The sequence below is a fragment of the Sordaria macrospora genome, chromosome 2 (genome assembly GCF_033870435.1).
Source record: "Sordaria macrospora chromosome 2, complete sequence".
In the NCBI taxonomy this organism is placed as follows: domain Eukaryota; kingdom Fungi; phylum Ascomycota; class Sordariomycetes; order Sordariales; family Sordariaceae; genus Sordaria; species Sordaria macrospora.
This window is the reverse complement of record NC_089372.1, coordinates 191,336-204,402: the sequence shown is the minus strand read 5'-3', so window position 1 is coordinate 204,402 and position 13,067 is coordinate 191,336. Positions and strand designations below refer to the sequence as shown.

Below are 13,067 nucleotides of genomic sequence, written 5' to 3'. Positions count from 1 at the left end.
GGCGAACTCGTCCAGTTGAAGCAAGTCCGAGATGGAGGATCATCCAGTTCTGGGTTGGCCTAGGCAAGCCGGACCTAGAGCCGGACGGATTTTCCATATTGCAACATGAACACAAGGAAATGGCTGGATGTAGATCCGGGGTCTGATGGTGTCTTCCTGGTGTCTATCCCCGACACTCATCTCTCGTTTGAGCTGTCAACCGCCAGACAGGCAATGACTTGCAGCCGGGAAGAATGAATGCGTGAAATGTTCGTTTAGCCTGTGGCTCCTGGAAGGGAGAATTTGAAGTCAGTGATTGATCAAGTGAGGTCCGGTTAGGCTGAAGCCGATCGCCCAGAAGGACAAGAGATCCGACATGCATGACGTGAGTGGAAGAGGCGCACCACTCATCATAGAATACTTACGTCGAGATGCCATTGGAAATATTCACTTGCTATCCCAGTGCCATTCCCATGCGGTTTTCAGCTTCCAAACTCCTATACCAAGGGTAATAGCGGAGCGTCCTGGTCCATAAGCTGTCAGTATACCAGAGCCGTGGCTTTGGTCCCTTCTCTTGCTCTTCCAGACTTGTTCTCGATGCCCAGTAATGCACTTGAACACCTGTACGGAAGGCAAGCATTCTGGCAACCGGTTCCGGCATCCAGTGTTATGGCCGTAATCCGTTGCCAGTGTACACATCAGGCTAATGTACCTTATCCTACCGCCGTTTGTGAGCGGCACGGCATGTGTGAAATGCGCGGGTCAACGGCAGGATGCGACGCTGTCAACCAATCTGCAGAGCAAATAATACCGCTCGGCGTTATTTCGTCTTGTCCATAGCAGCCCATAGTGCTATCTGCGGGTGCGAGACGGGATGGGTATTCGTAATGGTGTATGGTCGGCAGGGTATTGTATGTGTCCGAAGGGGAGAGAGGAGTGAAGAACTTCGGGAGATCGCGTGGTGGCTTGAATCAAGCATTGAGCAGTGTAAGCCAAGAGCATTGGCAGGAACGAGTGCCGGATGCCAAGTTGACTAGGATTTTCTGGAAGCCATGACGGTGTCCTGAGGTCGACGACATGTCTTGGAATGTTGAAAGGCTGTCGTGGCGCGATGTTCGAGAAAGAGCTGTATTGAGCACCACTTGCTGATGCGCTCGAGGTAGGCATGCTACGATACAACAGCCTGCTAAGCATCCATGTTTTCAGTCAGGAGTCGTGCTTTGAACCGCACCAGTCGCCCTCCACCGGCCGCGCAACATAACCAACGAAGGGGGATGAAGTTGCCGAACTTCCGTGGGTGACCACTCCTGGCGCGTACATCGCATGCAATATCCAAGCCGTTATGCAATCAAAGCCAAAAGGCTGGATCGGCAATGCTTCTTCTTTGCATTCGTCGCGGCTGAGATTGGGGGACGGGATGGTCGTTGATCTGAGGCAATAATTCAGAGAGTAGGGTCATGTAGCGAGAAAGGCGTGAAAGGAGAACACATCCTGACAGAAGGGAGCATTTACGATGGGAGGCATGAAAGCAACGAAATCGACGACGTTGGAGAAAAGCGGCGAAATATCAGATAGGCGGAGAGCTCAAATCAAAGCTCTTTTTGGATTCGTGAAGCAACTGAACAGCGAGAGGAAACGTCGAGGAGAAAGCGATTTTGGAGTGGGAAATTTCCTTGATCAAATTGTGTCCTCCGCCCACGATCGCTCCTTCCGCTGACAAGGCCTACAAGGAGAAACCTCCATCAAGAATTATCGGTCTTGGAGCATATCCCGCGGCCGGAGACCTGATGTGAAATTCTTGTGGGATTCAAAACTTCCGCTGCGGTTCGCTCTTTCCCATGCTCACAAGCAAGTCGCGTGCCTGCCTCGTCTGCCTGGCAGGCCACTCTCCGTGCTAGAAATACCCTCCTTCCTCAATTCCTCGATCGTGATCCTCTTCTCCCGTCCGTCTATAATATTTCCGGGCTTCTGCTCAGAGCTGTTGTTCGGTGTCAATCACATGCAACCATTCATAGATTCCATGGCCACTCACTGCAAGCTGAGCTTTGGACTAGCACTTCCCGCAAGGAGTCCAAGGGCAATATCCAGTTTCGCAGTAGTTGGAGCAATAGCATTGTCCACTGCTGCAATACCCCGTGCCACCGCCGCACGTCTTGAGAGCGGCTAGGGCTTTGGGGTCCATGGTATGGGGGTCGAAGACGGCAGCGGGAGCGGGAGCAGAAGCAGGAGCTGCAAGTATCGCAGTGGCGAAGAGGGAGAAGCAAGTGATGAACTTCATGGTTGCTGATTTTGTTGCTTCGTTGATTTGTGGTAGGCGAAAATGACAATGATGTGCGGAGGGATTTCGTTACCCATCCAGAGATCATCTATAATCTGTCTCCCCTTTTATAGCCCTGCCCTTCTGAGAGGAAGCAAAGGTCGTCTGTTCTCATCAGAGACACGATTTCCCAGCCCCTGGTGGTGATGGAGGCCCAAAAACATCGAGCCAGCGTTGCCGACAAGCTCCAAGCGCTAGGTGCAGCCAACTGCTTATTAACTTTTCTTGGCTCGACTTATGGGACCCAAACTGTCCCAGCAGTCTGGAGCCGAAGGCTTCTTCATATGGAAGTAGTGGAGGCTTATATCAAGTCGGCCGAGTGCAAAGAGGAGAAACAGACAGACATAAGCAAAAGCGGGTAAAAGCCTGTAAGTTGGATTTGCGGCTACCGGTCTTTGTTCCCGGTCAAGAATGAAGTATGTCGTATGAGAGGTGCCATCCGGTAGGGGTAGCAAAAAAACCGTATGACTTGTCCGCGCAAATAGAAGCTGCGCTTGTCCGGGACGACATTATCGTTCCCGTGGCCTGCCACACGCGTGACTGACAAGTTGACAAGTTGATATGGATCGACCACGCAGTAGACCAGACGGCCACCGAGGCAGGCTTCTGGCATTAGCCAGCTTTTTCTAACCTGCCCTTTCCTTCTCCCTCAGCGCTTGATTTCCAGACCTTCATCTCTCCGTCCAAAACTCCTCCTCGTCTTCGAGAGTTTGCCATTACAACCTTTCGGGTCCATCCAATCGGCTTCCTGCCAGGGTTGGAAGACTTCACGAGATAGTCGATCCGGAAAAGTGAGCCACCGAAGGGTTACTGTGAACAGTTGGATAGGTCAAGAGTCCCGACGGCCGCCTCGCATGGGCACGAGGTCTCGTCATGTACTTCGACAGGACATTCGCTGAGTCGCAGGAGAGTCCTCCGTGGTGTATTGCTGCGCTCAAATCGTAATGTGCTAAAGTCGTGTTTTTTTTGTGTTTTGACAGCCAGGATGATTCCGGACAAACATCGGGCATCCTCGGCATGCCCCAGAATTGACCAATCAGAAGCCATCCTGGTGACTAACCGCCAAGGATGGGGATCCTCGTTTTGCGTGATGTGGTGTTCTGTGTTGTTCCTCGACGGCTTCCTCAACAGCTTCCATCTTTCCACGACGGACGGCAGTGTAACTCCTCGCGTGTAACATCCAATTCTCGCCCGTTTGAGACAAGAAATCGCAGCGAAAATGACCACAGCACCAGAAACTGAGTCCAAGCCGGCGCCATGGTATGCCGCCTTCCCCGAGCCTCAATCCGACCTGATGAACATCTCCCGCGCCGAAGTGCTAGAGATGCTCAAGGGCTCAACGGGTGAAGCTATCGGCAAGGACTTTGTGTTGGTCGATTTGCGCAGGAACGATTTCGAGGTTCGTAACCATCTCCCGTCGACCCATCATAGTCCAGCTCGCTAACGCCAAGCCCTCTTCCACTGTATATCCAGGGCGGTACAATCCGCGGCTCCCTCAACCTGCCCGCGCAATCACTCTACCCAACTCTGCCCACAATCTACGCCATATTCAAAGCCACCGGCCTGAAAAAAGTGATTTTCTACTGCGGCTCTTCAACCGGTCGCGGCAGCCGGGGCGCTCGCTGGTTATCTGATTATCTCCTGAAGGTGGGCGATAGCTCTATTCAGAGTTTGGCTCTGTTCGAGGGCATCAAGGGGTGGGCGAACGCGGGGCCGGAGTATGTTGAGTTCATGGATGGGTACGATGCGTCGGTTTGGGAGAGGTTGAGGAGCCAGTGAAGGACGCGAAGGCGGGATTGGTGGATTTCGGATGGGGAAGGTTCGTCGATGCCGGTTGTAAGGGTGGTGGTTGTTGATGGTCGAGAGTAGGTCGGGTGCGAGATGTGGGAGATGTTGAAGAGGTAGAGAGAGGCGGAGGAGCCCGTGCTTGGCTGAGGGGATTGGTTCTGGTTCTGGGTGGCGGACATGGTGTTTTGGTTGTTGACTTTGATGGCGAGATGGGAATGAGGGCATTCAGGGGACTGTTGTTTACAGCAACAATGGAGGTCAACTGTCAACAATCAACCGAAAAGAAGGGAACCAACACAGATATAGTAAATCCCAAATCCCAAATGGCCATCAAGAGACAAGGACATGGGGTGATGCTCTCATAACTGCAACGAGTCTAGTCTGTGGCCGAAACTGAGGCGATTCTGGAGTTGTTGGACTCCATTCGCTCACCGCAGGTCTTGTCGAGATCCATCACATCTGTTGGGCTTCAAGGCTTCAACCTGGTCTCGACTTGCGTGGTGGAAGAGGAGCGGACAACGAGTGGAAGACGCGGAACCGACGATAGCGAATCATCAGCTTCAGCGCTTCTTTCAGGGGACCCCGCCTGTGTCCGCCGTGTGTTCCGCAGTGAGTGGTCCAAGGTCTCAAGCTCCTTTAGCTGATCGACCAATCAGAGGTCATCATTTGCGTGATCCCTGTCTTCAATCGGCACTTTTGTCCGGTCGCGCTATCAACGCCAAACCGTCAAGGTGCCCTTTGTTTGGGTGCCTGATAGAAATTGTTAACCAAAACACCAAACAATCAACAACAACAAGAACAACAGCAATAACAACAGCAATAACAACAACAACAACAACAACAACAACAACACCACCACCACCACCACCACCACCACCGACAACCCATACAACAGCCATCATGTCCCGCCGACCCCCCAGAGGAGAATACATCGAGACCGACACGGGCAACAAGGTCGCTCGCAAGGCCACTTTGGTCGGCACCCAAAACATCATGCTGGGCGGCAAGACAGTAATCCAGCCCGACGTCATGATCCGTGGCGACCTCGCCAGGACGATCCCACCAGCCCAGTCTGCGGGGTCCAGTGGTCCAGCGAATAACACCGCCGTCGCTATCGGTCGATATTGTTTCTTGAGCAAAGGATGTGTGCTAAGGCCGCCGGGGAGGATGTACAAGGGGTATGTCAGCTTCTTTTCCCATCGCCATTTGTTCAAGTGCTAACGATGGTCTTGTGTGCAGAGTCTTCACATTCATGCCCCTCCGTCTCGGCGACCACGTATTTGTCGGCCCCGGCACCGTCGTCCAAGCTGCTCAGATCGGCAACCACGTCCATATTGGCGGTAAGGTCGTCATTGGCGAGTTTGCGATTATCAAGGACTACGTCAAGGTGCTCGACGGCTCGGTTGTTCCCCCGAATATGGTTATTCCTAGCTTCAGCATTGTTGCTGGTCAGCCGGCAAGGATCATTGGCGAGATTCCCGAGGGCGGCATCGAGGCGTTCGAGCTGAGAGATCTTTACAAGACGGTGGGAAATAATGTGCAGCCCACAGCGTCTTGAAGACGGAGATGGTCGCGCTTGGAGCGGTCTGCCATGTTGGTTATGGCAGTCCTCCCCGGACAGAGATATGATAATGCGCCGCCCCGTGGCGGCTCGCAGACGGGAACAACAGACGGCGCCACTGTAGCGCATATTCGAGGAGTTAGGCGTCGGCAAGCTATCGTATGTATTCCTCTATATACCCAACATTCGAACCATCATTAACTCCTCTTTCTAATCCAGCTCGTCATACTTACTCTTCGGCACATCCTTACCCTTACCCTCCCTCTCCAAAACCAAAATACTCTCCGCATTCGCCCTCACGCTCTCCTCCAGACTCGTCCACCCCTGCTTCTGGCCAACACTCTTCAATAGCTCCTCGGCCCTCTGATTCGGCACCTCTGTCTGATCCCACCCTTCCTTATTCGGTATCCCCAACTTCCCCTCCCTCAGTCTCTCCGGATAAATCTCCCCCAACAACCGCGCCACCTCCTTAAAGCTATACCGCCCTCCAAAAGCAAACAACCGCTCCCTATCCACTTTCGGGTCCGACGACGTCAGCGCAGCAACATACACCTTGGCCATATCCACGCAATTCACAAACCACTGCGGTTCCATCAAGTCGATAATACCCATATGCTTATTCTCCCAAATCCAGTATACCATACCAGGTGTGCTCGGAATCCCCTGGTGCACCGGATCAAGACACTCGCCGAGAACGGTATCCAGCAAAACAGTATTAAATCCAAACTCGGGATTCTCGCGCTCAACCCACTTCCAAACGCCTTGCTCAACAAGCGTCTTGAGCGCCATAAACCCCGCCATTCCCTTCTCTTTCGGGTCCACACCCGTTTTTCTCGCCAGGGCGATGGCTTCCTCGTTCCAACTTTTCTCTGTCAGGGTGACTTGACGCGAGGAATCAGGCGTCCAGACAGCCCACGCTGAGCTGGTGAAGACGAAACTCTTGACGGTCCCTGCTCGGCGAGCAGCCTCTAGCAGAGCAATCTGCCATTCTAGCTCTTGCTTGGCGGCGCCATCGGCGTCTTGCGTGGTCATATCCGTTGCGCCTACGCAGTGGATGATACCTGCTACTCCTGCCAAGGCGCGATCCCAGGCACCAGGGGCCGTGACGTCTGGCATTTCGTGCAATTCGAATTTGTTGGGGTCGCCGTGGCGGGAAGAGTAGAGGTCTGAGAGGTAGGAATTTTTGGAGGCGGATCGGACGGTGCCACGGACGCGGTAGCCAGCTGTGAGAAGTTGGTCGGCTACGTGAGAGGCTATGAGGCCGTTGCAGCCTGTTACGAGGATGAGGGAGTCCAGGGGGATGGAGGGGTTGGTGAGTATGATTGTGGAGGGGGCGGAGGGGGAGGAGGACGTTGAGGCCTTGGAGGGGGACATTTTGACTTGTATGGTGGGTGACGGAAGGGCTTGTTGAGATGCAGGTTGTGGTCGAGTTTCTTGCGATGGTTGGATCTTTGAGATGGGTTGGTGATGGATACGGAGATGAGAATTGCTCGACCAGTTCAGCTGGGAAAAAAAAGACAAGGCAACGCAAGGGATGGGATCGGGGAGATATATCCAAGAAGCACGGGGAGGGTCGCCTGAATGACGGCTTATACTACAACCCCGCAAATTGGAGACCAGACATCGGACAACCCCGAAACCGAGCCCGTAGGATGGTAGGATTGCCGTAGCGGACTGCGTGACGGTCCGCATGCTGTTCCTGTCGGTACCCGCTCTCAGCCGCTTCTGTCACACGCGAGACGCGTCATCCGTACAGAATGGGGTGCGGCTTCGGTATTCAGAGTGGGAAGCATGCCGATGCTGGATGCTGCGGGTATTGTCCGAGGTTCGCTTCATCGATTGATCCGACCTTTGTCACTTGTTCACCTGTTGGATTCAAGCAGCCCGTTTGACAACCATGGGGAAGCGAGGATGAGGTTAGCACAGTTAGGTGCAAACCGTGGAACGCGCGCAGGTTCAATTTTTTTCCGATGCTATTGGGATCCAATGCAATAATCCGGCGTCGAATCGACCAATTGATTGCGATGGATGCCTGATTCAGAGGTAACATGCGTTTCAGTGTCAGGGAACCCCTCATCTTACTCACCTTGGTCGTTACTCACCACCCTCATGATCTTCAGTTATAGTCTTATGCTTCTTTATACAATTGGCGGTTGACTACATATACCAGACCATCATCCTCTCCACTTTTTTCTACACGACGCCTCCTTTTTGCCACGCCATTCGAGCCACTCACAATGTCAGCCCGAACCAGAAACAAATTCATCTTCCGCAACCTCCCCATCTCTCATCCCCCAGAGTAGCCGTCCCCCTCAAGCCACCTTTGTTTGCTTCTCCTCCGATACCGAAGCCGCATATATTCAAGGATCCCACATGCCGGATATAGCGCGCTCCAAGGAGCCGTACCCGCTCGACAAGCTAGCGAAAATTGACACGGATAAGCTGCTGAGGGTGATTACTTGCCCGCCGGAGTGGTATTTGAAGAACGTGCTGAGTACGACGGAGGAGGCGGTGGGGGGTTTGAGGAGGTCCTGCTCGTTGGAATTGGGGGTGGAGGGTGTAGATGTTTTGAAGGAGGAGTCGAAAGGGATTGAAAATCTGGTAGAGAATCAGGATTTGGACGCGGGCGTGGACATGAAAGCTGCAGAAGCAGCATCACAAGACCAACCCGCAACCCGGGCTGTCACCGCCGGTGCTCCCCTACGAGCTCTTCCTCAAGGTCTGCGAGCGTTTCACTATCGCCACGCTTTGGGCTCTAAAACACTCCTCCAGCCGGTTATGAACCATGGTGTCCTCGATGAAAGACGTGCAATTCGCTGTTGAATACGCGCCCGGCGCGTTGGCTGCTTCGTACGGGGCGGCGAGGTTTTGGACTCTGGGGAGGTTGAAGAAGTTGATGGTGGAGCAGCAGCGAGAACAGATAAGCGGAAGAGTGACGCTCCATCTCTGTGAAGGATGTGGATATGGCGGCACCCCAGGGCTGTTTGTGCTTCTTCTGACAGGCCAGAGGAGATGTTGGGCGTGTTTGACGCAAGGGAGTGTTTTTTTTTTCCGGAAGGAGGGTTGGAGGTGAGGCAGACGAGGAGCGTTGAAGATGGTGGGCATGAGGGGATCGAAATGGTGGACGAGGAAAACGACGGGGAAAGAGAGGGTGAAGAACGACCCTACCTCAGCAAGAAAATCTTCATCAAAGCCGGGCCAGATGATCCCTTCCTTCGATCACCTCATCCACTGGAATTCGAAGTCGAATACACTACCAAGGGCAAAAGGGAAGGGGAAAGCAAAGGGGAAGTGACGATTCACTTACCACCCGGCTTTACCAATGAGACTCTCAACAAAGTCGCTGGCTCAACACCTCCCCTTTACCGAAAACCACACGATATGACAGATACTGAGTTCCGCACCTTTTCCCTGTTTCGATATATGGCCATGGCTTTGCCATATCCCTTTCCCAGCTCCCCGTCAGATGCCACTCCGCATCTTCATTCCGGACACTCCAGCCACGTATGCTGGGGCTGCCTTCTCTCGTCTCGAGTAACTGATTACCCCGCCGACCCGGAGCTTGCCAGTCATGTGGGCGCGTGGAGGGAGCTGAGGATGTGTACGAGCCACTACAGGATGCTGGTGTACTCGAGGGAGGAGTATTTGCAGCATTTTCGGTGGTGTAGTCTGGCGCAGGAGAGGTGGGAGGCGACGATCAAGAATATGGATTTGAGGACGGGTGAGGAGGTGGTGCCGGAGGAGTATGGGACTAAACCACTGGAAAATATGGATAGTGGGGAGTGGGGAGTTGCTTGAGTTGGACTGGGCAAGTGTTCACCAGACTGTGTTGAGCTCTTGTGTTGAAGGGCAATGAATGGAGGAAAGGTTGAAATTGGATACCGGTCTGTGTAATTTACACCAGCAGCTGGTGGCTGAAAGATACGAAAGTTACCGGACACCGTACGCCGGACAGGATCGGGAACGCTCACATGCGATGCCCTCCAATCTCGCTCTTTGCGGGAAAATATTGAAATATGGATGGCAAAGATCAGGATTAATTCTGGGTTCTGGAATGGAAAAGAAAAGAAAAGCCAAAGGGCGGGTGAGGCCCAGATGATGCTCTCGTCCTCCTCCCGGGTCTCAGTCACAAGCTGTCGGTCTCGTGGCTGGCAATGCCCCTGGCCTTCCCCGTTCCTGCCAACTGTTGATCTCAGAGTCTGCCCATTTTCCATCAACTGAAATGAAAGCATTGAACTTCTCGGTTACTGTCGTTCGAGACAGCCACGGATAAAGCACGGTATCCCGTCATCGCCCAGAGTTCAGTTGAATCTTACACGCCCATCGTTACCGTACCCGTTCCCAATCCCGGTATCTTAGCAAAATATTCGTACCTATTTTACACCCCTCTCCACACACCAACAGCGAACTCCGGATTCCGGAGCAGCTGTGACCTTTCTCTCCCTTAACAAAGGATGCATCCTCAAAACCCCCAAGATCAAACCAACACCACCCCAGTCAGACATGCATCATCTTCATGAACTTCGGCAACACTACGGAGAATATCAATCGGCGTGAAACGACAATTACCGGTCAACTGACGACACCTCCGCGGCTTCCAAGGGGAATGTTCGGCATCCTAACTCGGTACGGCAACACCCTACAAGATTACGTGCCTTAGCTCGGACTGCGAAATTTGAGACAATCGTCCACAGGGGCAGTCCACACTTCGGTGTACAGCAAGCTATCGAAGAACTCGAGCGATGCCACCACGTTATGCAAGCGATTGTCGGTTTTATTGCTGGTTTTTGGGTTTCTGGGTCAACGGCTAACAACGGTGGAAATACCGGCAATTCGGACACGACGCCTGTCGGAACAGAGTGCCCCACTCTGTCGGGATAGGCAACCTCCCCGATGGGTCTCCAATCCCATGGATGACCGGACGGAAATGCTGTGAAACTTCATGATTGTTGGAAATTGGATTCCGAGGGATGGAATGGAGCAAACCCAAGTGCGAGCTCACATACCCATATTCCGATCACACCACCATCGTGATCCTTCACAGAACCGGACCGTCTCCTCTGCTTCTCTCGATTCGTCGTCAGTGTTCGGGCGGGTTCCTTGTGGGAAAGGTCAAATTCACCTGGTGCCTGGACTAGTAAGGCTAGAGGACCGGACTGGAGATAGGTGGCCACCAGGGTTCTTCCTCCTGCACCCTGATTCCGTTGGGATATTCTTCCAAAAGCGAGCCATATCCCATTCACACGTCTACGCACCTTCACTTGAACTTGGATTAAGTGGTGTACAAAAACATCCCTTGATCTTCAACTTTCCCTTTGTCGCCAACTTGTGCGACTCCGGCTCGATATTTTCATCACAGCAACTCACCTCCAGGTATCGAGAAACAGCAAACATGGCAGCGTCAAAAGACCGCAACTCCTCGCCAACCGTCGCCATCATTGGCGCTGGCCTCACCGGTCTCCTTGCGGCTCAAGCCCTCAAAAATGTCAGTATACCCATCAACGCCTCCTTCTCCCCCAACATGTTCTTTCCCTTGTTCCAGTTGCTGACAATCGTCAAGAACGGCTTCCAAGTCCTTATTTACGACTCCGAAGTACACCTCAACTCGCGCCTGCGCGACTGGACCATCCTCCTCCACTGGGCTCTCCCCATCTTCTCCTCCCTCCTCCCGCCTTCCATTTTCGCCAACTTTGATAGCGCCATCAGTAACCCTCACTTAGAGTTTGACGACTGGGCCGAGACACTGCCCATGTACAATGGCGAAACAGGCGATCTAATCTTCAAGAGCGCGGTACCCGGCAGCCGAAGGATTACGAGGCGGGGATTGCGGGAGGTGTTGAGCGAAGGACTTGATATCCAGTGGGGAAGGAAAGTGACCAGCCTGGATACTGAGTCTGATTCGGAGAAGGTGAAGGTCACGCTTGAACAGGAAGACGGAGTGGAAGAGGAAGTATGGGCGGATTACGTCCTCGGCACGGACGGGGCTGGTTCAAAAGTGAGGGAGATCCTGTTTTCGAATCAGGAAAATGGAGAAGAAAAGGCCAAGGTCAAGAGGAGCGGGTTTATGATCGGGACTTGTATCGTTGATTATCAGGATGATGGAGAGATGGTGCAGAAGGTACTGAAGAAGCATCCTGTCACGTCTCTGGTGATGAGTCGAGGGGCTGTTGGTGGGTTTGGAGGTATGTTTTCTCCTTGTTTACGTTACGTCCCCAAGACAGAGAACGAAAGCAGGAACAGGACCTACGGGCAAAACGATATCACAGAAACACGACGACAGCTAACACAATCACAATCACAGTCCAATATACAACCTCCTCCCCATCCTATCCTTCTTCCGACCTCAAGCACACGATCTTCTGGACCAAAATCTGGAAAGGTTCCCTCTCCAGCACCCCCAACCTTCCACGCAAGGGTCCCGCCGCCGTTCGCTACCTCAAACAGTCCTGGCAAGGACTCTCACCTGATTTTCAAGTCCTCTTGGACTCCACGCCTGAAGACGAGACTCACACCAAGGCCTTCATCGACGAAATGGGTACCTGGATCGCTCAACCGTTCGATAATCGTAACGGAAGAGTGACGCTGGCTGGAGACGCGGGACATCCGATGCTCATTTTGCGAGGACAGGGGTTTCAGCATGCTGTTACTGATGTGCATAATTACGTGCAGGCTTTGCTGGCGATCAGAGATAGTGGAGCGGATAGGAAGGAGGTGTTTGAAAATTATGATAGGGATATGATTGAGAGGGGAAGTAAAGCGGCGTTGCAGGCGCTGGAAGAGGCCGAGTTGGCGATGGATGCTACGAGTGTGGAGAAGATGTTGATGGTTAGGAAGGGGCATGGGAGAAGTGTTTAGCCTTGAACTTCCTGGGATTGTAGGGGGATGGGTTGTAGCCGAGGTTTTGTGGTTGTGAACACAAGGGGTTCGATTCGATCGTATCATATGATGGGAGCATGACGGGATTCAGGCATACAAGCGAATGCGAGCAATAGGGAGGACACGGAGGAGAAGCTGAAAGAGGGAAAGAAACCGATGAGGAAGTTGGTATACCCACATAGGATGAGACCGAATGGTAATTGATAAAACATCTGTTGGTTCTTGGGTGTTGTTCTTGGTTGTTGCTCTTGGGTGTTGCTCTTGGGTGTTGCTCTTGGGTGGTGTTGTCCGTGGTCGAGGAGGTAAGTCGGGAAAGATTATCATGCGATACAATGCATACGGGTGCATGTAACGAACTCGCTCACAGAATCCTAACCCGCCCGGGACCTCGGTGTATCCATCTGTGCCATCGTCGTTCTAGGCCAGAGCTGTAACGGTATTTTTGCTCCTTTACAAACTTCACTTCCCGTGCGCATTGTCGAATATCGACTTTCCGCACCATCAACACGCAAAGAATAATCCGGACTTTACATCCGGAGTTGTTCG

The 13,067-nt window shown here is 52.9% G+C and overlaps 6 protein-coding genes across 6 annotated transcripts; 4 read left to right on the top strand and 2 right to left on the bottom strand.

The window, feature by feature from the left end:
* Positions 1-1,685: 1,685 nt before the first annotated feature.
* On the bottom strand, positions 1,686-2,345 carry SMAC4_06895 (uncharacterized protein; the record flags this gene model as incomplete). The annotated part of the gene is made up of 2 exons (XM_003344538.2): positions 1,686-1,957; positions 2,012-2,345. The coding sequence occupies 2 exons, from the start codon at positions 2,343-2,345 to the stop codon at positions 1,929-1,931; spliced, it is 363 nt and encodes a 120-aa protein (XP_003344586.2). The 3' UTR covers positions 1,686-1,928.
* Positions 2,346-3,423: 1,078 nt separating this feature from the next.
* SMAC4_06896 (uncharacterized protein) lies at positions 3,424-4,391 on the top strand. The gene is made up of 2 exons (XM_003344539.2): positions 3,424-3,695; positions 3,770-4,391. The coding sequence occupies exons 1-2, from the start codon at positions 3,516-3,518 to the stop codon at positions 4,073-4,075; spliced, it is 486 nt and encodes a 161-aa protein (XP_003344587.1). The 5' UTR covers positions 3,424-3,515; the 3' UTR covers positions 4,076-4,391.
* Positions 4,392-4,984: 593 nt separating this feature from the next.
* Positions 4,985-5,642, top strand: SMAC4_06897 (uncharacterized protein; the record flags this gene model as incomplete). Its single annotated transcript, XM_003344540.1, has 2 exons — positions 4,985-5,262; positions 5,324-5,642. 2 exons carry the CDS (start codon positions 4,985-4,987, stop codon positions 5,640-5,642), a joined length of 597 nt encoding a protein of 198 aa, XP_003344588.1.
* A 151-nt stretch (positions 5,643-5,793) lies between these two features.
* Positions 5,794-7,019, bottom strand: SMAC4_06898 (uncharacterized protein; the record flags this gene model as incomplete). The annotated part of the gene is made up of 1 exon (XM_003344541.2): positions 5,794-7,019. One exon carries the CDS (start codon positions 7,017-7,019, stop codon positions 5,856-5,858), a length of 1,164 nt encoding a protein of 387 aa, XP_003344589.1. The 3' UTR covers positions 5,794-5,855.
* Positions 7,020-8,600: 1,581 nt separating this feature from the next.
* Positions 8,601-9,443, top strand: SMAC4_06899 (uncharacterized protein; the record flags this gene model as incomplete). The annotated part of the gene is made up of 1 exon (XM_003344542.2): positions 8,601-9,443. One exon carries the CDS (start codon positions 8,601-8,603, stop codon positions 9,441-9,443), a length of 843 nt encoding a protein of 280 aa, XP_003344590.2.
* Positions 9,444-10,620: 1,177 nt separating this feature from the next.
* SMAC4_06900 (uncharacterized protein) lies at positions 10,621-12,848 on the top strand (the record flags this gene model as incomplete). The annotated part of the gene is made up of 2 exons (XM_003344543.2): positions 10,621-11,827; positions 11,947-12,848. 2 exons carry the CDS (start codon positions 10,621-10,623, stop codon positions 12,498-12,500), a joined length of 1,761 nt encoding a protein of 586 aa, XP_003344591.2. The 3' UTR covers positions 12,501-12,848.
* Between the last annotated feature and the right edge of the window lie 219 nt (positions 12,849-13,067).